The sequence below is a fragment of the Zonotrichia albicollis genome, chromosome 13 (genome assembly GCF_047830755.1).
Source record: "Zonotrichia albicollis isolate bZonAlb1 chromosome 13, bZonAlb1.hap1, whole genome shotgun sequence".
NCBI lineage: Eukaryota > Metazoa > Chordata > Aves > Passeriformes > Passerellidae > Zonotrichia > Zonotrichia albicollis.
In genome coordinates this window covers 22,484,544-22,506,678 of record NC_133831.1, presented here as the reverse complement: position 1 = coordinate 22,506,678, position 22,135 = coordinate 22,484,544, and the positions used below count along the sequence as shown (strand labels likewise).

At 43.4% G+C, this 22,135-nt stretch overlaps 1 protein-coding gene and 1 long non-coding RNA gene across 3 annotated transcripts in view; both read left to right on the top strand.

The window, feature by feature from the left end:
• Positions 1-5,527: 5,527 nt before the first annotated feature.
• The window catches only part of SLC12A4 (solute carrier family 12 member 4), a 47,056-nt gene continuing 30,448 nt past the window's right edge, over positions 5,528-22,135 (top strand). The window contains exon 1 of one of the 2 annotated variants that reach the window (XM_005488870.4): positions 5,528-5,924. In XM_005488870.4, the coding sequence (XP_005488927.2) occupies positions 5,651-5,924 (274 nt within the window). In that variant the 5' untranslated portion in view covers positions 5,528-5,650. The remainder of the gene's footprint in view (positions 5,925-22,135) is intronic. The other variant, XM_005488872.4, reaches the window with a different exon arrangement.
• On the top strand, positions 5,954-22,135 carry LOC113459495 (uncharacterized). The gene is made up of 3 exons (XR_003380795.2): positions 5,954-6,668; positions 7,533-7,593; positions 22,046-22,135. It is a non-coding gene; the product is annotated as an uncharacterized LOC113459495 (long non-coding RNA).

The following is a 22,135-nucleotide window of genomic DNA, read 5'->3' as shown; positions in this document are numbered from 1 at the left end:
GTTTAATAGGGCTTTGGATTTGGATTAATCTTCCTGAGTTTCCTCCTGGAGATAAACTCAGCATCTCAAGAATCTTGTCTAGGTCTGTGCTCAGTTTCCTCTCTGAGCCCTTTATTAAAAATTAAATAGACCATGACAAATGTACCCATGCTAAAAATGCAACTGATCTGAAAATTGATCCACAGAGTAGTATTTTTTTCCAGCATCTTTATTCTACACTAAAAATTACTGCCACATTTAACAAGTTTGTTGTAGAAAACCTTGATATAGTTGTTCTTATTTGAATGTGCAGAACCTGGGTGAGTAGGAAAGAAATGGCATCTCAAAGACTAACGAACTCTTCAGTGTCTAAAGATGAGATCAAGGTTTTTTGTAGAAATGGCTAGTCTGTGCATCAAATACAGTTATAAATAATTATACAAGTGAAGCAGAAGTTCCTTAAAATAAATAAACTTTGAAGGTAAGTAGCACCATAGTGTCCTCTTGTGGTCTTTTAATGTTTAAGCTGTGATATGTTTTCTAGCAGAATAGCAAAATTTCCAGTTGTCTTTAGCAAGAGCTCCTGTCTGGCTCAGTGGCCTTTCCTTGCCCCACTTTTCTCCTGGAAATGGCCCATGGAGGATTGCACATTGCATCTCCCAAAAGCATTTATTACATGGATGCTCCTGTCGTGGGCCTCTCCAAAGGATCTCTTCCTGTCCTTGCCATGGATGCTGCTCTGTATGAGTGGGAAACCTTCACAGCCAGGCTGCCATTGCAGCCTGCTCTGGTGTGATCCTCACACGTGGAGAAGCAGGAATGTGCTGAAAACCAAAGTTCACTCTGGTGAAATGCTGGCCATGAACTGGCAGAATTCCTGCCAAGCCTGATGCCCTGGGAAACTATGCCTTGGCAGAGGTGAATTTTGTTTTGTTATTCTATTTCTGATGGTCAGCTCTTGGCCATTTGTCACCCAGGTCCCACTCTAGTGGGAAAAATCTTTCAAACCAATGAATAACAGCTACAGATTCCCTGCTGTGTTAGGGGCAACATAATGTTAGAGATGAATTAGAAAATATATCTGAATTGCAGTGTAATGACTTATTTCTACAGATGATACTTTTCACTTGGTCTTGATTCTCCTAGAAAAAATGAGAAACTAAACTTTAGAAACAACAAAACTACTTAAAATTAGATATTTCCCCATGAAATTCAGGAAAAATAAAATATAGGAAAAGCTGTCCTCAAACAGAGTTTCAGATGCTGTGTTTATCCTTTAAACAAATGGGAAATCACTTGCTCTAACAGGGAATTGAAATGCTGCTGCTTTTTGTTGTTTGACTGAGGTTAACATCCCACGTTGCAAGTCTGGAAGTCACCAACCCCCCAGGGGTGAACCAGGGCCCCCCATGTGTGCACCACACCCCTTGTGAGGGCTGAACCCTGGGAAGGACCAACAAACACTGATGGTAATTCCCTCCTGGGGAACCTCTGAGTGCTGCCTGCAGGGGAGGGATGAACCCCTGCACACAGAGCCTGCCTGGCAGCTGGGCATGTGTGCAGCCCCTGCTCGGGCTGGGCTCTGGAAGCCAAGCTCCTTTTGTAGTGCTGCAGAGGTGGGCACCGATGTCACAGACATGTTTTATGAAAAATCCTTTTCTTAGGGTTTTTTCTCCTGAAAAGCTGAGAGGCCTCAGGAACAAAATGTAAACAATGGTTATCTGCTGCTGTGGAATGGAACAGGTGCATCTGTGATTGGTCTCATATGGTTGTTTCTAATTAATGGCCAATCACAGCCCAGCTGTCCAGATTGTCTCGGTCAGTCACAAGCCTTTGTTATGATTCCTTTTCTATTCTTAGCTAGCCTTCTGATGAAATCCTTTCTTCTGTTCTTTCAGTATAGTTTTAATATAATATATATCATAAAATAATAAATCAAGCCTTCTGAAACATGGAATCAACATTCTCATCTCTCCCCTCATCCTCAGACCCCTGTGAACCCCATCACACCCCTGCAGTCAGAAGTGCTCAAGGCAAACTTGACCTCACTTGCCTGCCCTGAGGATTTCTATCAGGCTTCCCAGCAGTTGACTAAACTGCCCTTCTGGAAGGCTCAGAGTTTCTCACACAGCCTTTGAACAACACAGTTTCTACTGTGCAAGGGCACTGACCCTTCAGCTGGAAGCTTTACCTGCTTAAGGTGGCTCACAAATATCCAGTGGCTTACTAATGAAGAACTGAACTGTGCCTTTGATTGCATGATTTGCAGTTAGTACCAATTTAAAAGCAGTTCCTGGTTGTGTATCAGAGGGGAGATGATGGATTTGCTGATCTTTAGGCTGCTGATTTCAGTGATGCTGTAAATGTAAACTAGACTACTGAAAACACAGACCTTTTCTCTTCTAATAAGATTCTGCAGAGCTGAACTCCTTTTTTTTTTTTTTTTTTTTGCTGTGAAACCACCAGGCTTTTTTCCTAGAAGTGTTCTTTTTCTCTGTTGATATTGGAGTGGGGTGTGTAGAAAAATAAAAAAAAAAAAAGAGGAAATTAAAATTATTGTCTCTGCTTTTTGTTTTAATTGACCAGTCTGTACCTATATAAAACCATAACCCCAAATTCTATTTAGCTTTGTAAAAAACAGGTAATTTTCATCCCTTTTATTTAATGAGAAGGTAGCAGTGTTGTTTTCAGGTAAATACTGTAGTACAGTAGATCATCGAGTTTCATTCCAGTATCACATTCATATCAGACAACTTCTGAGAGCCCCTCATACCATTCAGAGTAACAGTCACTTATTAACCTTAGAAAAAAATAATTATCCAGGTTGAATTGTGGTCTCTTAAAAACCAGATGCTGAACAAAGTTGATCTGGGTAGATAACTTCTCATCTCTAAATACAGTCTTTCTGCAAGTCAGTAAAGGACCCTTGTCCTTAGACAAAAGAAATATTTTTGCTTCAATAGACTTGAATGGTTTCCTAGGGCTCAATTCTCTGCTAAGGCATTTGGATATCGCTTCCATTCCAGGGAAGGGAGTTGCTGGTATATGTGCATGAGCCTAAATTTTTTTTAACTTTTTCTGCTCATGGATTACAATTTCAGTACCACTGATTCTATGAAACTAAAATGTTCTGTGATGGCTTAAATGCAGTTTTGGTACCTAAAGAGCAGTGTATCCTTGCCATATCTGCTTTCCAAACTGCTATGAGAGGGAAACACCCATTTTAATGCTTCTTCCTGAATAAGCAGGACTCCAAAAACATTAACTTTGGAGACTTATTTCTTGCCGTCCCTGCCTCCTTTTTCTAGGCCAGCTTACTTAGAGCAGACACTTTCACTCAAAAGCTTTATAAAGTGGAAAAGTGGAAAGAAGACTGAACATGAACAAACATGCTTAATGATGAATTAGCATCTTGCCCCTTTTCTATATGAAATTATTTGTCCCCTATCAATTAATTTTCCTGGTTTTTGGTGGGGTTTATCTTGTAAGGTCAAACTTTAAATGAACACTAATGAAATGTAATTCAACCATAGAGGGTAAAACAGAAAATGCTACTTTTTGGCCCATTGTTCTACTTTCCTCTGGGGGATAAAATTATTGCTTGCTCAGAGAAATTTCAAGTAAAACTTTATAGATCTCGGGGGATCACATTTACAAACATGCTTATTTTAGGGTTACTGGAAAAAAAAATCTCAACCTAAGTCTTCAAGAAACTAGTTTTCATCAGAGGCAATTCTGTTCTTTTTTTAAAATCTCCTCCAAAACTGATAAGGCTGTTTTACAGAGAAACACATGGCCACATGAAGATCCTTTTTTCCACGAACAGAGCTAAGTGTCAAAAGTAAAATGTAGGTTATATGAAAGCACAGGAGTCTTAGAAGTGTTTCCACCTGTCTGATCAATACCAAGAGGTGGAATTACCCTGACTTGCCCCAGAGGTGGTCCACCAGCAGCCCTGTGCTAAGTGAACTGAGAGACCTGCACCCCCTTGGCAGCAGTCGCTCCACAGCATGGATCCTTCACGTTCATTTCAAACCCCAACTAATTAAAAGCAGACTTATTAGTCAGTTCTCGTGAACAAAGCATTCTCCCTCATGTTTGTCTCTCCCCTGCTCATTACAAATTTTTCTTCCTGTCAGTGACCTGGGGGGTGCTTTGGCAGAAAGGCAGGACTTATTCAGAAAGCTGGGGGTAAGGTGGGAGCACAGGAAAGCTCCAGCCTCAGCCCCTGGCTCTGCTCCAAGCTTTGCATCCTCCTGCAGACTCCTGTGGGATCCAAAGACAAATCTTACAGTTGTGCTGGAATGTCTTGTCACTGCACACTGTACACACTGTACATTTCTTCATTAGGGAATATTTTAGTTTACAGAAATCTACAGAATTAGTGTGAATTGACAGTCCCCAGTAAAACACACAAACTGTTTTCCAGAGGTTTTCCTGATGATTACACAACACATTAAAAAGGGATCCTTCACCTGTCAAGGCCAGGTTTCAAATGCGGACAATAAATGGCATTATCCCCTATTAATTCAAGTTCAAACTCCACGTGAAGGCCAAGATACCCCTGCTGGTGCCAGCTTCTACAAATGTCAAGGCAATATCTCATTTTGCTCACTCGGGGGGTGGGGTGGCTGCGTGCCCTGGGCTGTACGGAGGGGATGTCACCGCTCTGCCTCCGAAGTGGCACCGAACAATGGTGTCTCCCTGCTCCGCAGCCCGTGTGAGCGGCAGGGCCACACTGCATCCGTCTGCTGCCTTAGCAACTGTGCCTGCTTTGCATCCGGCTACCGACACCTCGGCCCGCATGCAAATCTGCCCTGCCCGATCTGCCCGCAGCCCTCAGCGCTGCCATCTTCCCCTTTCCCGTGGGCTGCTCCGCTTGCCACGTCCCTGCCCGGGGCTTCGTGTCGCCGGAGCCGGAGCGAGCACACGGGAAAGCGCGGCGCTGCCACCGCAGGCACAGGAAGCGGGGACAGCTGCACACACCGGGTACCGGCATCCTGCACACACCGGGTACCGGCACCCTGAACATCGCCCGGTACCGGCACCGGGCGCACACCCGACTCTCCGGGTACCACTGCGCCTTCCGCCTGTCCGCCAGCCCCACGCCGGGCTGGAACCGGCTGCTGGGAGCCGTGATATCCCTAACTAGGGATAACCAGCCGTGATATCCCTAAATAGTACTCTCACTGCCCGGCCCGGCGGGCTCCCGGGTCCGCTGCCCGCGGCTCACTTGGTGATGCTCGCCCGCACCACCCCGTCCCTCTAGGCGCTCCTGCACCACCCGGCTCCATCCCCGCCGCCGCTCTCCGCGCATCGCTCCCGCCTAGCAAATGGCGGCGGCGGCGGCAGGGGAGGGAGCCCGGGCCACGATGGAGGGGAAATTTCCTCCCCGAGGCGGCCCGGCAGCGTCCGCAAGGGAGGGCGGCGGCGGAGGGCGCCCGCTCCGCCCCGCCCCGCTCCCGCCGCCCCCGGGCCCGGCTCCTGTCACGATGAATGCGGGAGGAAGGCTCCCCCTTCCCCCCGCCGGCCTCGCCGCCTCCGGCCCCTCCTCCGCGCCCCCGCCGCCGAGCGCGGCCGCCCGGCGGAGCGACCCCCGCCCCCGCGCCCGGTGCTGGCGCGGCGGCCCCGGGGGCGGCGGGATCCGCACCGCCCCGGCGCTCGCTCTGGAATGGGTGGAGTTGAGGAGCGCGGTTTCCTGAGAGGAAGTGACCGCACGGGGCAGGAATGCGCCGCCGGCTCCGCGCCGCGTCCCGCCTGCCTCGCCGCGGTGCCGCGGGGAGCCCTCTCCGCCCCGCCAGCCATGCCGCACTTCACCGTGGTGCCGGTGGAGGACAAGCCCCGCGCCGAGTACGACAGCGTAGAAGGGCTCAGCTGGGTGGACTACCGGGAGCCGGCCGCGGCGCCCGCCCCCGGCGATTCCTACGACACCGTCAGCTCCGACGGTGAGCGGGCACGGCCGGGCGGGGGGCGGCGGTGCCCACGCTCCGGGGCTCGGGGAGCGCGGCTCCCGCCCCGCCGCCGCCGGCTGCGGCCGGGACAAAGGCGGGGGCGCTGGCGGTGCCTGCCGGGCTGCTCGGGGCGCCGCGCCCTGGGGAGGAGCCCCCCGGGAGCGCCGGGCAGCGGCGGCTCCGCTGTTGCCACGGCCGGGACGCGGAGCCCGGCGCGCCGGGACAGCGCTGCCGCCCGTGCCAGCCCCGGGCCGGGCCGTGCCGTGCCGTGCCGTGCCGTGCCGTGCCGAGCGGGGCGGTGCAGCCGGGGATGCCCTGGTGCGGGGTTCCCCCGAGCCAGCCCGGGGTTCCCTCCGCCCCCCCGGCGCTGGGTGATAGCCCGGGGTGCGGGGGGAGCGGGGCTGGCCCGGGTATGGCTCTTATCGGTGCTCCCATAGGCTCCCTTCTCCGGAGGTGATAAGAGAACGTGGAGATAGGCTCAGATGTTTTCAGTGCTCCACTGCGAAAATAAACGGGTGATAGAGAATTCAGTTAAATTAGCCGAATTTAACGGTGTCTGCTTTAGTTGTTTATATCATCTTAAAAAACGCGGCCGCCCTGCAAGGTCTCTCTCCTGCAAACCGGGCCCTTGAATACTACAGCAAGTGCTTTGTGCTTCTGTGGCTCTCTCAACTCTCCTGCCAGGCAGAGCTGCTGCTTTTTCTTGGGGGTTAATTTATTCCAATTTCAGAAGAACACGTAAGTAGGAGGGGATTTTGGGTGGTGAGAACTACATTCTTTAACTAGGCAGCTGATGGGAGTGCTCAGCCTGTCTTGGTGTTTTGCTGTGACTTTTAAATATAAATCATTTTAAATACAGTGAGTGTTACTATTGGGAATGTGAAGGACACTTAGATTTGGGCAGCAATATAGTTCTGGTACAAGGTTGTTTTTGCTCTTTGTGCAATCTGTTCCTTTTTTTTTTTTTTTTTTCTGCCTTGGTTATGTTTAGCTTTCTGTAACCTTTAGGAAGAGGATCTTCCCATGGGTTCATCTGGTGAATCTGTCTTACCCTCTGTGAATCATGAGTGACTCTAGGCAACAAAAGACAAAGCAGTAAACACCTGACCTGATCTTCCTTGCCTGTGCAGTCAAACTTCTCTGACTGCAAATGTAATGAATGTACAGTAATCCCTGAAGGGAGCTGCACGCCTCAGGCCTGTGCTTAAGGAAGGCAACAGGGTTATTTTGCTGAGTGATACTCAACTGCCATAAGAACAAAGTTCAGTTCTGCCTTGTTAACTTGCTAATTTCTCTGAGAATACGCTTTTCAATCTTCAGTACGTGTTCTCTGGGAGTTTCTTACTTTGTATCATTTTCAAGGAAATTTTAGATTTTGAAGACCAAGTAGCTCACATAGCCCTAATGCCCGTTCTTTCCGTGGCTAGTGTGGGTGTTTTAGGGTGATGAAAAGGAGGTACTTTTCCCAAGCTGTCTGTTACTACAGACAGTTTGAGGCACCAGCCCTATTTGTTTTGTAAAATAGGACTGTTTTACTCTCAGGCTACTTACCATGCAGTCCCTGTGTGTATGAAAGTAACAGGTGTTTTTTACCCGTCTCAGCAGGTCGAGGTGGACACCTCCTGGAATGCTTTTTCCAGTAGCTAGCTTTGGCCATGGGTTGGTAAGTGTGGCTTGTGGAAGCTGCTGCCATGGTGGATAAAGGAAGGCCAACTCAAACCACCTCTTATTTATATGAGGCTGCCTGTAGGATGTGTGCAACCAACCCACTTCAGGATTCCCACTCAGCTCCTGTCACAGTCCATCAGTTACTGGCAGGCTGTTGCCTCTAACGTGCTGCTGTCCCAGCTGCAGTGCACAGCCATGCTGCTGGAAGTTAGCTGAGTCTCTCTATTTTAAAGCTAATAAATATCTAGTAATTTCTCTACTAATATATGGTAGCTAGTTCTGTTTTTGTTTGAACTCTTACTACCTTCCATTTTTTAATTTACTTTCACAGTAATTAAGTATTGTTTCATATCCTCGGGGTGTGTGTATGAAGATATGTGTCTTGCCTACCTGTCCTGACAAGCATGTTCTTCCTCAGTAGCCTTTTCTGTTTTTCTCTGGGTTTCTTGGTTTGTAGCTCTGTAGAGGGGAATCTGAGCTCAATCTTGTGTTATTCCTTTCGGTTTTGGTGCTGGTTTCTACATCCTGTGCAGTTACCCTGGCCTCTCACACAGGGGTGTTGATAATGTGACACAGCAGAGGTGGCAGCTCTTGTTGAAGGCAGAATATCTCCGAGCTGTTCAGCACTGGCTGGAGCCTGCAGAGCCTTCTGTGGCAGCTGATTACAGCGCTCATGGAGGGGTTTGTTGGTGTTGGGGATGCCCCTGATTGGAGATAAGATTAACTGTGTGACTTGAGTGCAGAGTTCAGGTTGTCGGTGCTGGCCTTACCCAAGTGCCCACAGTTGTTCCTGGCACATGGATGCCCACAGAGCAGTGCCCATGTGCAGCTGTCTGTGCCCTCACATAGCCCCACCACAGGCAGTGTGAGAAACTGGTTGCAGTTCCTCTGGTGAGCCTTCTGCTGGGAAGATTTTATTTAGTCAGCTTGCTCTTCAGAACCTGGTTCCAGGACTTGTTTGGATTGCTCAGTTTGGTTGGATGGGTTGAGGTGACTCAGTAAGGACATGGCCCTTGCCGAGTGTGGCCATGGCACTGCAGCTGTTTGTAGCTGCTCTGTAGCAGTCTGCAGGCTGTGCTGTGCAGTGCTCCCTGCACAATGTCTTAGGCTGTTGCTTATGATTCTGGTGGATTCTTTTTTTGGTTTGATCTTTTTACCGCTGCCTTCATTTGTCATATCTCTGGTTTTGAAGGCTTTTTTTTTTTTTTCCTGAATTTTGCTTTTTTTAGGACATCAAGTTTCACATCTGCAGATGTGTAACTGTTCTGCAACAGAATTTCTTGTCAACCATTTCCATAAGAAGGCATTAGTCAGTATGCAATAATTTAGCCTTGTCAGATAGTTCCAGTGCTTGCTTATGAATAAAATCAGCCTTTTATTTCTAAGTAGGTTCCACTGACTGCCACTGCTTATAATAGACTTTGACATCTTTCATTTAGAAAAAGAAGTACAAAGAATTATCCTGTGATCCTATGATAAACACGTGAGCCCTTCTTTATGGATCGTCAGGGATGAGAAATGTGAATTTGGCATCCCCTCTGTCTTTGAAATAAAGCCAGCATATTAGGTTGGGTACACAGGGCAAAAAGAGGGACAGTGGGGTCTGAACAGTGTTTAGAAAAACCAAATACACTTTGCTTTAATAGAAATCTCAGCTCCACAGTCATTGTGCACCCAGTTAACCAAAGTGTGGCAATGTCATGTGTCCTGTGGGAAGTTATTTATCTTCCCTTGACTTTTGTGTGGAAATGAGACACTAATCAGCTTGGTGTCACTAACTAGCTTTGGTCAGCTGCCACCCTTGGTTTTGCCAAGGAATTGCTCTGCTCATGTTCCAGTTATCACATGGCTTCCTCCAAGCCCAGAGTTCTCTAACTAGACTTGGGACCTTTACCTCGAGCTTGGATTCTGTGTCAGTGTGCTCAGTGTTCTTGTGCAGCAGCAGGTTGTGCTGCTCATTTGCAGTGAGCTGCTTTGGAAAATGTGGGTAAAGTTCTGGTGAGATAGCAGTGTGCTTTTGCTTTAAACTTCCTGGTTCACTGCTTTAATCTGTGGTAACTTACTGTAAAGATTTTCAGTCTTTTGCAAGACTTTTGCAAGCTCACATGAGATGTGTCTGAAGATACTTTTAATGGGGACACATCAATCATTCAAAAATTCTTCTTCAAAGTGCCTAATTCTTACATGTAGGTGTTTTGGCCAAGTTCAGAGATAAGATAAAATTAGTCATGTAATAAATTAGACAGTAGGGCTAAATAGGACAACAGAAACATGTCTAAATTTCATTTAAGTTATCTTAAGAACCTCTGCTGGCAGCAGTGTGGCTAAATGGCACTGTTTGTTATGGTGGTCATAGTGGAATATTTTTGCATAATCTCTTAGCACAGGCGTCTTCAGCATTTTTTGTGTTGCCTAAAAGCTGCAGAAAGGTCATAGAGGAGGCAGCCTGGGGTGGAGTTGAGGCAGAACCTCTGAATTGTTTCAGAGAAAAGAAAGTAACCTGAGAATAGCAGTACTGATGTCAGTGAACTGTCTTTTCTGGTGGTTTGTTAATTGTTCTCTTACTGAAAATGGAATGGAGACTGCATCTTTTTCAGTGTAGTGGCGTTTTGATAGGAAGGGGTTTATTTTTCTGTTCTGCTGGCATCTGATTTCCCTTCTGTGAAAAGTATGATATATAAATTTGGAGATAGTAGAGGTGTCCTGTCAGTGCTAAATATGTCAATGTTTATTTCTTTTCAGAAAGAGTACTTGTGGGATCCACAGCAATAATTATGGTTTTCAGTGCAGATCCTGAAAGGGGTCTTAGCAGCAGGGTCATACTTTAGAAGTCCTGGAAGGTTTTTTTGTTGTTAGGGCTTTTTTCCTTTTCTTTCCTTTTTCTTTTTTTCTTCAATTCTTTTGCTTTCTGTTTGAGCAATCAGCAATTAGCCCAGCAATGATTGCAGTGCTAAATTCCACAATGCTTTTCTCAGCAATACAGGTGCATAGAGAAGTGGACTCTTGCTTCAGATAAGGAAAGATAAGAGTTTGGCATGTGAAAAGTGAGAGTGGAAAAGTCCTTTGTGACATAATTAGCTGTTGATAATAGCTGGGTGGGTGAAGGAGGTGGTACATACTTCTTTATACCCTGTAATCAAAGGAATTCTTCTGAGGAGCTCATTTTCCTGGAGCCTGTGGTTGATACCTGTATTTTATTTTATTGGCTTGTAGTGTAGGAAGGTTTAATTTGTTAAAATGCTTGTCTAGGAAAACAAAAAACTTCTTGTTGCTGCACAAACTGCTGTTTTTGCTGAGCATGTCTCCTGCTTCTTCTGATTTGTGCAGTGATTGGGGCCGAGCTGAGAGGCTGCAGCTGTCCAGTACCAAGGGGATGGTGGTGCCAGCTGCTGGTGAACAGGAGATCCGGCTAAATATAGGAAAACATGGGCCTTTTTGTGGGTTCTCTGGTATTCCAGTTATTTGAAAAAGCTCTGGGAAGAATCTCTGTGATATGTCTGAGAGATGTGAAAACAGCTTCCGTACCCGTGTGTGTGTGTGGGTCTGCATGGTGCAAAAACCTAAAGGAAGACTGTTGAAAAAACCCAAACAAGCCTCTGTTGGTGTTCTGCAGCTGCAGATATTTGGTGTTTTGGAGAACACCTGCATTAGAAGGCTAAGCAGTTGGAGAAAAGAAAAAAAAATCCATGAAAAGACATGGATTTTCTAAGTAATAATCTCGTACTGTGCTTGCTAAGCTGCCATTCCAAACTTGAGTCTAAGTTTGGGAATATTTTAATAATGTGAAATGATATCTCCTATACAATCTCTGAACTTTTCTAAAGAATTTTAAGTACGTTTTTGGGTGTTGTTTGTCTTACATCTCTCTCTCATGTATAAAATTGATCTGTGTGTGTCATTCAATTTATCCTTACAAATTTCTTCAGTGTTTCACTTCCTCAAAGAAAATAGTGACATCTGCTTTCTTTTCCCTGCTGCAACAAAATTAAAGTTTTTGTGTGCTTTTCAGTGTAAAATTTAATTTTGGCTTTTGCTTTAAAGTTCTGTGTAGAATGAAGACTTAAGGTAGTTTGCAGTCTCATTGACTAGGAAATGTAGCCAAATCTAATAAATTTTGCCTTGTAAATGTAGCCAAACCTAAAAATGTAACCTAATAAATGCTGTTGGCTGAGGTTGGCACAACCACCTTGAGAAAGATCAGAGTTAGTGAGCACTCCTTGTTTTGAAGTGCAGGTGACAGGATGGGGGATACCCGGTGCCACAGGGAGAGCAAAGCTGCGTTTGGTGACTTTCCCCTTCCAAGACCAAGTTAAGGATTTACATCTGTTTTTGATTGTGATGCAACAAATAATGTGCAGATTGCTTTAAATTACAGAAAAATTGCTGTTAGCACCAAAACGTGGAGCAAGATTTCTTTGATCGAAAGATCCATATCTGCAACTTGTTGGTTCAAGGTTGTTCTTTAAATACTTTGTTCCGTGACCTGAATTACAGAGAAGAAAAATGCACCCTTTTAAAGCCTATTTGAATTACAATTTGGGGATGTTTCCTTTGTCTTCAGTAACCTCTGAATTGGAAATTTTTCATCTCTTAATTGTACTAAGCTGATTTTTATTCTTAGGTTATAATAAATTTTCAGGGGTTTTTTTGTTTGATTTAGTAAAACCTCTTTCTTAATTATTAGTTTTCAATAGGCAACTGTTTAAATGCTGCCAAGTGATCCCTTAGCAATGGGTAGTACTGTTCTTGTTCTTTCAGTTCAGTGGCTTTGGATGATTTCTTTCAGCATACTTGGATTTTGTCATGCATGGAGGACTGAGCATCTTTCACAGTGGCTGCTGTAGCAATTGCCAAGCAAACAATATCTTTGTTTTAAGCAGGCAACATAAAATATGTACACAAAAAATTAGTCTTTTCACAGACTCAAATACATGACAGTTAATGTGACTGTGTTTAAATTTGATAGGTCTACACAAAAATACAGCCCTTAGAATGCATATAAACCTCTGGAATTTGAATATGCCAACATTTTGTATACTGTAACTGTATATATATATATATATATATATATATGTATGTATGTAACTGTGTCTGGAGGTTATTTTGTAACCTGTTTACTGCCTATTTGTTCCCTATAGCTTTTATTTTAAACACTATTTCACAACTGTCACTTCTGAACCATAAAAAGAAGTTCCTGGAGTAAATGAGAAGGATTTTTTTCCTAGCAGGCTTTTAATAGGGCTTTAGATTTTGTGGTGGTGTGGCTTGGAAAAGAAAGTTGTTTACTTTCCAGCAGTGTTAAATCATGTCTGAGCAGCAGAGGTGCAGGTCAGAACAGATCTGGGAATACATTTTCTCAAATTTTTGTTGCTGTTAAAGGTACCAGGTGGAGTTATTTCTTAATCATCTTTTGATCTTCTTTGTGCTCTGTAGGACAGAGAGATGGAATTTGACATGCAGAATAAAGTGCTAATTGCCCCCAAAAAGCTCTTACTCAATTAGCTGATGGATGAATGGGGAAGTTTGATAACTTGGCACTTATGCTTTGCTGACTGGATGCAGCTTTAGACTTATTGGAAATGTAAATGAAATGGCATTTTGCTGAGCAGAGGATGAGAGGCCAGTGCCAGGCAGGGCTGGGCAAAGGGAGAGGGAGGAGGTTCTGCTGGGGGTGCAGAAAGGGTGATCATCATCCCACCTGTGTGATGGTCACAGTGCTGCTCCAGGAAGCTCCTCTGGGTAAGGTGTGGTGTGCCAGCATTTCCACAGGTATTCACATCTTGGGTTTGCCTCATGTCTCCTGGGTTTTTGGCCCACAGGTCCATCCTCTTGAATGCAGAGTGCTTAATTAGCTCTTTTCTCTCCCCCCAAGTGACCTGCATTGTCCTAGAAGCCCAGCTGTGTCATTGATTGGCACATGGTCTGTCCTGTCATGAGGATGCCATCCATCGATTGCTTTAGAAGGAGAATCAAAGCTGTGAGCTGCTGCTGGGGGCTGCCTTGCAGGGATTGTGTAACCACATCCTGGCAGAGCTGTGTGTAGGGCAGAGGCACTCTGTGCTGTGGAGAGGTTCAAGGTAATTATGCCTCAACAAGGCTACATGGGATTTTTTCCCCTGCAGTCTAATTACCAGCCTTCAGTTTCATCTCCTACCAGTAGCCAGCAATTTCTTCTGTTTATCTGAGGGATTAGGAACATCATTCAATCACTGCATTTACTCTCTTATCATGAAGCAGACTGTACAACCTTCTGACTTTCACTTCCATGTCAAAGGGAAAAAAGGATTTTTAGAGTGTGCCATTAGAAGCTGCTCATTTGCTGAGTTAAGAAGGGCAAATTTGTTGAGACTTGCTCTTGCATACTTTACATTGCTGATTGCTGCAGTTAAACACAAGTTTTTGTGCCCTGCCGTACAATTGTTTTCCATAAAATTATCTATAGCAATGCTGATTTGTTTTATGACCGTGTCTCTGTTTGCAAGCTGAGTAGCCCTGAGCTTAGTTACTGTGTGCAAAGTCCAGCTCTGGTCACATCTGAGTCAGGACTGGGAGTAATTCTAGAGGATGGCAGAGCTGCTGCTGCCTCTGATGGAGGGCAGCACATTACTGTTCCTCTTCTGCCTTCCCTTTGCATTCAGGAGCTTTGTCTTGCTGATCCTCTCCTAAATAGTACAATTGGTCTTACTTCTTCTACTGCTTGCTGTAGTATGTGTTTGTGTCCAGAGCTGACACAAAGGTACAAATTCATTAATTGTCTTGCAGATCTGGTTTTAACATCTACTGCTCCTGTATCTTTTGGGCTTTGTTCTGCTAAGGTTTTACCTGTCCAGCCTGTGATTTCACATGTGAAGTGTTTGGCAGTAGTGCCACTTGGCCGCTGCCATCCCCTCAACAGCATCCCTTCCTTTCCTTTCATTCCTGTTTGTGTTCAGCACCCTGTGCTGGGGCACGGCTGCTTTGAGAGCATCCCAAGCCAACCCTTGCTTCAGCTCCTGTGTGGAACTTTTACCTTGTCCTCTTTGTCTAGGCCAGCACACACCACTCACTCTTGACGTGTTTCTGAGTTCCAGGAAATCTGGTGATGATGTCAGGGGTTAATTTCTGACACGTGGTGGCCAATCATGAGAGGAGGTATAGTTGAGTCATGTTTGGTAAATCCCGATTCTGTGTAACCAGACAGTGGGATGATTATCTGCCTTGTGCTAAGATATCTTCTAGCACACATGCAAGGAACTTTAAAGCTGTGACTCAAGGCAGCACAGAGAGAATTATTTAATTGCAGTATTTTGCCTTTGCCCTTTTAAGATGCTGTATTGTGGACTTTTTGTTAGAAGCACATATTTAGCAGGAGCAAATTCACTCTTATACATCTTGGAGTGTTTGCTGACTTAGATTATGTGCAGCTACCTAATTCCTGACTAGTGAAGCAGAAAAGTGATCTAATGTTGCTGATTGCTCTTTGAAGAGTTTCTCTAAGCTATTCTGTTATACCCACTTTGCTCTGATGCTCTTGCAAACAGATGAACTTTGCATAAAATGATGGTAAAAGCCACTGTGGCTTCTCCAGATATCTGAATTTGTCTTGATCTGTGCTGTGTTGCACTGTGGGAAATGTGTGGTGCTCTTTTGTGAGACTTGTGGGCTCTTTGTAAATGTGTGTCAAAATATTTGTATTTAAGAAGAACAGTGGTTTTCTCTTTATCATGTGCAGTGTCAGAGCTCTCTCCACCCTCTGAGATGTTCACTGGGAAGGAGTGACTCCCTTTGCTTGGAGAAGTATCATGCTGACTTGTAATTTCTCTAAGTATGATGACCAGAGTTACAGTGAGTTTTGGCTGTTTGTAGCACTTCACACTGAAAGGTCATCCTTGGATTTGCTTAACTTTTTTTTTCTTTTTTTTTCCTTCCTCCTTGAAACACCCTCCCCCTTTCCTTTTTCCTTGGCTTAAAAAAACCCCAAACTCTCGTGAACTTTGTTTCCACATGGAACACAGTACTTCTCAAATGTAAGAAATATCTGATGTTCAGCACTTTCTGCATGAGTTAACTGACTGAAAACCAATGACATTCAGGATTTCACAATCAGCTTGGAAGTGGCTACCAATGTCTTTCCGCTGTCTTCCAGGAATGGGTGATAGTAGATAGATGTCTGTAAATGTGCATTGTGTAATATGCAATACACAGAATGTACATACATTGAAATGTTCAAAGTAATTAAATCTCCTTTCTTCTGTCATTTTCTGTATCTATGGAGCATCCTGGCTCTTACCTTATTTCTTTATACTTGTTCCCTGTAGGAAGTTTTGTGAGCTGGTGGCAATACTGGCTTTTAGGGGTCACTGTTCCCATCTGCTTTCTCTCACTCCAAGGTTTGTGCCTGTACAATTGTTTCTTTGCCCTGTGTTGGTCAGGAGGTGGGAACAGGTACATCCAAAATAGTGGTGTGTGGTTTTTTGGGCTTTTTTTTTGTCGTTTTCTCTTTTGTGCTGTGAAGCCCTGGTCAGTTGCACATGTATAGGGCTGAAAAGAATCTTCTGTATTTGGTCTCAGAAAGAAATGTGAGTTTGAATTGAATACTGCATGGAATCTGCATACTGGTCTCATAGATGTATGTTGCAGTCTTTCAGAGACAGTGGAAACATTTTGTAGCAAGACAAGAGGCTTTTCCTGAGGCAGGGAAAGTACCAGAATGCTACTCCCTGTATTTTGATAGAAGGTGTGCTGTATCTGAGGTGTCCTCATGCATGTGAAGGGATGGAGTTTCGGGGAGGATAATCGTGAGAAATGGTTCTGGAGCTGTTTCACATGAAAGAACCTCTGAAGTGGATTACAGTGAAATAAAGGTTGTTTTTATAGTGGATTTTTTTTTTTCATCTGACAGTGACAGGTTATATTATGAAAGCTCCCAAGTGATGCGAGTTCCTAAATCCAATTTCTCAAAAGTGCCTTGGCATCTTTATTGACCCAGGTATTCCTGGTGACTGCACCTACCCTATCATGTAGCTAAGCCTTAGTGAGGTGTGTGCTGGTGTGCAGAGGTCTCCTTGTGCATGGGCAGAATGGTGAGGGCTCTGGTAATTATGAAGTGCTGAGAATCTCTAAGTTAGTATTTCTTGTGTATCTTATATAAACCTCCCATTTAATCCTGCTGCTTCTATTTTTTTTTTTTTTGGCGATCTCACATGTAGTTCATCCATTAATGGGTCACCCTATTCTAATGTATTGAAGATGGAAAGAAACAGATCACTGTTTTCACTTGAAAGCTGAAATGCCTGCAGGGCAAATGTCACAGAGCTACACTTTTCATGGCACTAGCAGGTTTAAAACCCTCTCTGGTTCCACACTCAGCCAGCAGCAGATTTGTGCCACGCTTTTCTGAGTAAGTGTGCAAACAGCTGCAATGTGCCTCTTAAATGTGGCTGAGCTTGGATTTCACAAGTAGATTTTCTCTAAGATCCTGATATTTGTGTATTTTCTTGGTGTTGAAAGGATTATAATGCCAGGATTATATCAGTGTCAGCTTAACTTTCTGTAAGGACCTCTTGCTTCTTGAAAGAGATCAGTCCAATTCAGCATTGCAGCCAGCACTTTGGCAGAGCAGGTAGAAACAGTTCTTTTGGAAATACAATATTATTAAAGTTGTCCAATCCTCAAGACTTCACAGGGGAGGCATTTACTAAAGCATGTGCTAAGAGCTGGAAGAAGAATAATGGTAAACCAAGTTACTGAAAATGTCAAAGAACTGTTGCTAAAGGGTAAGTATTTTATACTGATATTAGCACTTATAAAGAATTATAAGTGTTCTGGAACTATCAGTGTATTAACTGAAAAATAGTAATAATTCTTTCGGAAACACAGGGTTATTAAATTGCTAAATCCTTTGAGTTCTGTAGGGTCAGACAACTTGATGGGAACGGCTGTTCTCTAATCCAGTTTTGAAAAGTACAGTAGAAGTCTTCACAGGTGTTTATCTTGGGATAAATCCAAGATCTGTGCTTAATTGTATACTTAATTTTGTACTCTGCTCCAGCTTATCTGTTGCATAGGATGTTGTCGGGAAGGTTTTGGCTGTTCCTTTCAAGCAGAGCACAAGCAAGTGCCATCTTTTGAACTCTGAACTGGTTCAGAGGAATGATTATAATATCAATAATACAGCTTTTTATTTTAGTTTTTGGGTACAGTTTGCTTTGTTTGTGTCACTTTCATAGGTGACATCACTGTTGCTGATGATAAATGTGAACTGCAGTGTAGTGTGTAATAAGTCTTAAGAATCACAGCTTTACTAGTTGGGTAAAATCCAGTAAACTCAAAACTATATTGACAGTGTCAATTAACAGTGAAGTAAATAATGTTATTACATAGCATAATAATGTTATAATAGTGAATGAACAACATATACTGTTAACTTGAGCATGGATGTCAACAGTTTGGTGTTTAAGCTGCAGTTTCTGATGGAAATGTATGTCTGGAGCAGGCATGTGAGTGTTCAGTGTTGTCAGTGAAACTGATTTTTTTGAGCTTGTGTTTCAAGTACAGAGGATCTCAGAGCTCTCCAGGGAAAGATCTGTCTTTTTATTCTGCTGTGCTTTCCTCTCATCAGCCTCATTGTTGCGTGCGTTCTTATCTAGAGTGACTTTGGCCTTTATTTTGATAAAATACTGGGTCAGCTGGGATTTTACAGCTTGTGCTTCCCTCCACCTTCAGTGGAAATGACCTGGTAGCCCAAGGTCTTGTGTGAACTGACATTAACATTTCAATTCATTATTTCATTAGCAATGCCTAGTTTGTAGTTTGAATGAGTTTTGTTTAACTAGATGCAATAGTGGTTATTTCCTGTTTCTCCTATTTCTGGTGTAAATACAGTAATCCTATTAAACCCCCCCCACCTAAACCAGCCCAGCCTCAAAACAAGAACTTAGTGGACTTTTCAAAACATTTTGAGAAATGTTTTTTTCTGAGCTTGGAATGTCACTTTGGTACTTTTGTCTTTTTCTTACTGCAAAATAAAGGAATTCTTGTTTTCAGTTTTTAAATATATGAAAGTTAAATCACGACTTTCTGTTTTTTCATGAAAAAAGTGCTTTGGGTGCTACTGATTACTTTGTAGCTAAAGGGAAAATAAGTATTCCTTGTTATCAGATCCTGTAATGTCAGCAGCCTGTTCTACTGCCATAAATGAGTTTGTAACCAGAATTTTCATTTTAGTAATTCTTTGTGTTTCTGGCTAATTGTGTGTTGTCCATGGAGAAATAAGTATTTCTAATAGGCTGTCTTTTTTTATTATTGCTTAAAGTTATCTTTATTTTGGACTGCTGCTGATGTTGGGTTAAGATTTTTGCTAAATTGTGGAAAGCAATTTAAGAAAAGAAGCAATATCTGATTTCTGTTAATGAAATGTCAAGGTAGTGATATCTGCAAAAGCATAATTGTGCATTGAATTATTTGGTACAGTCTCACGAATGAACCAAGAAAAATATTCCATAGCAGTTCTGAGGATGAATGAGTTTTGTTTAGTCCAGCCACATGTGAGGAACCACATGAATAGAAGTAGACTTGGAATGCATTTGAAATCAAATTGTTGTCTGCGTGTTTCTTAGGTTATATCCTAGACTGAGTCTCTTGGTTTAGTTCAGCAGCACTCCTGAGTGCTTGGCTGCTGGGGATTGGAGATACCAGGGTTCTTGGACACCTCGTTGAGGGTTTTCTGTTTCTCAACAATTCCCAGACATGCAGGTCTTGAATGATGAGCAGAGCACTCTGAGCTTCACACAGCCTTTGCGAGGAACAGTGTGAGCATGATCCTCATTGACATCTGGGAAATGGTGTCTCAGGAGCTGTTAAAAACAAACCAAACCCCCAAAGTGTGATAAAAATGGACATGGGCAGATTTTTATATTAAAACTTTATCCACAAGGCTGTGAACAAATGCCCTCTAAATAATCTGACTAAGAAAACCTGATTATGCAATAATATCTGTTTGGAGCAATCTCATTGTTTCTCCATTTTTTTTTCCCAGTAGAAAACCTACCTTGGGTTTATTCATTTGCTTCTAGGTCTTGTGAGAACAATCTTAATTTTAACCTATTTTGATTTTGTGGTCAAAAATCAAAGTGAATTGTGTCTTAATTGCCACTTGTGTAGAAATTTGCAGAACATACTGACACATGAACATCTGACAAAGCACAAATAAATCAGAACAGAACCAACTTGCTTTCCAAAGTGGGATACATTTTGCCTGTCTTACAATATCTGTAAATCAGGGTTTTATTTAGGTTAGGCTCTCTTTAGTGGTAATTTGCAGCATGTCAGGGTGCATGCACAGAGAGGCACTCCAGGGGTCAGCTAATTGAGCCTCTCCTGAGTGAGGAGTGAGCCTGTGTGATTAGTTGGCTTTAACAGCCTGCTGTTAGATTGCTCACATTAAGGGAAACCTGCAGCAACTACTTAGGTATCAGTTCTGATTTTAATCTTAGGTTCCAGTGTTACTGGTAGATGAAATATTAGAAGTATGAATATTTTTTTGTTGTAATTAAAAAAAAAATCAGGTAGTGTTCCCTGTGCATGAAAATGGTTCAGTTTGTGCCCTTAACTATCACAGGTTTTGTGGCCAGTAATATTTGTGAAATAGTGTCTGAATAACTGCAAAATGTGGTGTTAGCTGCTAGACAGGCTATTTCATCACAGTGTTTGTTACTGTGGTGGACACAAAGGAGCCTGTACATGCATAGTACAATTACAAGTGAGATACTAACTCTACACTGCTCCAGGAATTAAGTTACATTGAGGGGAGGAATGTTGGGCTGTCCTTTGAGCTGGTTTTCTAGGAAATACCTGCTGTTTGTTGGTTATAAGGGGGTAAATAAACCAACTTGTTTCTTGGTCAAGTTGAGCATTTCAGTTCCAGCTCTGACTTGAACTCTGATTCTCACTGAAATTATCGGAAGAAATTTAGTCCCTCACTTAGGATTTGGTGCTTGAGGCCGGGAGGGTTGTGGCAGCCCTGCGTGCCACCCTCCCCTGTCCCAGCAGTGTCTGGAGCTCTGTGCAGCTTTTTTGCCTTTGGAGTGTGTTGGGGGCTCTGTTCCTCCTGAGCTGCTGGGAGCAGGCTCTGTGTGCCTCTGCCAGCTGCCATCAGCTCAGCTCTGATGTGCCTGGAGAAGCAAAGTGGCAGAAGTTTCTTATCAAAGTTCAGCCCTCTTCAGAATTTGCTTTTTCTTTGATGTTTTAACCTTGCTGTAGCTTGATTTGTATTGCTCTGTTCACTTTGTTGTCTGTGTGGGTCAGACTAAGGCTGGTCAGGCTCTGTCCATCTGTGCCTTCAGCACGTCTTAACTTGCCAGGTAGATGAAGTTTCCATGAGTAGGTGAGCATCTCTGGGTTAGTCATGTCCTGATGGAACAATCTGTAGTTTTTTAAAGATGTACTAATTTCCGCTTCTTTATCTGAATGTGATGAAGTAGGGGAGTGGTGGCTTTTTGTAAAGGAGTTTAGAAACTGGCAGTAGAGGAAAAAAAGCCTTGACAGGTCAAGTCATGCAACTGCTCTTGCCACCTTCTCAATGATTATTTTAGTCTGGTAGGTCTTATCATTGTGAAGTTTCCTGTTCTTTTCTTTACAATATTGTGTAAAGTATGTATCACTGTGCCTAATTGTTCAGTTTTCATTTGTCCTCACTAATCTTCTAGTTACTTTCATGTATGTTTTTTGTTTGTCATTCTCTTTAAATTCTGGATTTCATCCCTCGGTTACTTAAGAAAGCACAATGGCTTGCACAAAAGGCTTGCATTCAGCATGCTCAAGCAGTGAAACTGTGTCTGGCCTAATCCTCTTCCAGAAGGAAAGCAGTGGCATGAATAGTGTCCTCCATGTTCTTAATACTTTTGAATTTTTTATTTTATTTTAGTAAAGACAACATTAACCTTTTGGAGGAGAACAAAGTAAAACCAGTCAGTAGAATATCTGCTACAGTTTAGTGACAGTGTTTTTTCTTGGCTGTGACGCAGAAGTTTGGACATCCATTTATTGTTTTTATTCTGTTTCCTGATCTTGTGTGTTTGTATGTGGGAGTGTGCACACTTGAGGGTTTTAGGTTTTGTTCCATGGATCATCTCTGATGTTTTAGGGAATTCAGGTGATCCACAGGATGAGGAGCTTGTTCTCTGGACCTGTGCCCGTCTCTGAGTAGGGGAGTAGAATGTTCAGGGAACTCTGCTGGAGATGTTTAGATAACTGTATAGTAGACATGGTGTTTGCAAATAGAATTATTGGTTTGGAAGAGAACAGGTAGGATTCAGAAATAAAATGCCTTAATTATTGAAAGATAATGAAGACTGAGAAGCAATGAAATAAGTGAAGAGGAAACATTAACCTACTTGGAATACAGCTTGAATACCTCAAAATTTGAGATTAATTAGGGACTAAGGCAAATAAATTATTCTCTGTTGCAGAATATTTAGCTCTCTCTTTGAGCAATGTTCCTTGCAAATCAATCTTGCATGATGAAAAAACTAACACCATAGCTACTGGCCAGGACCAAA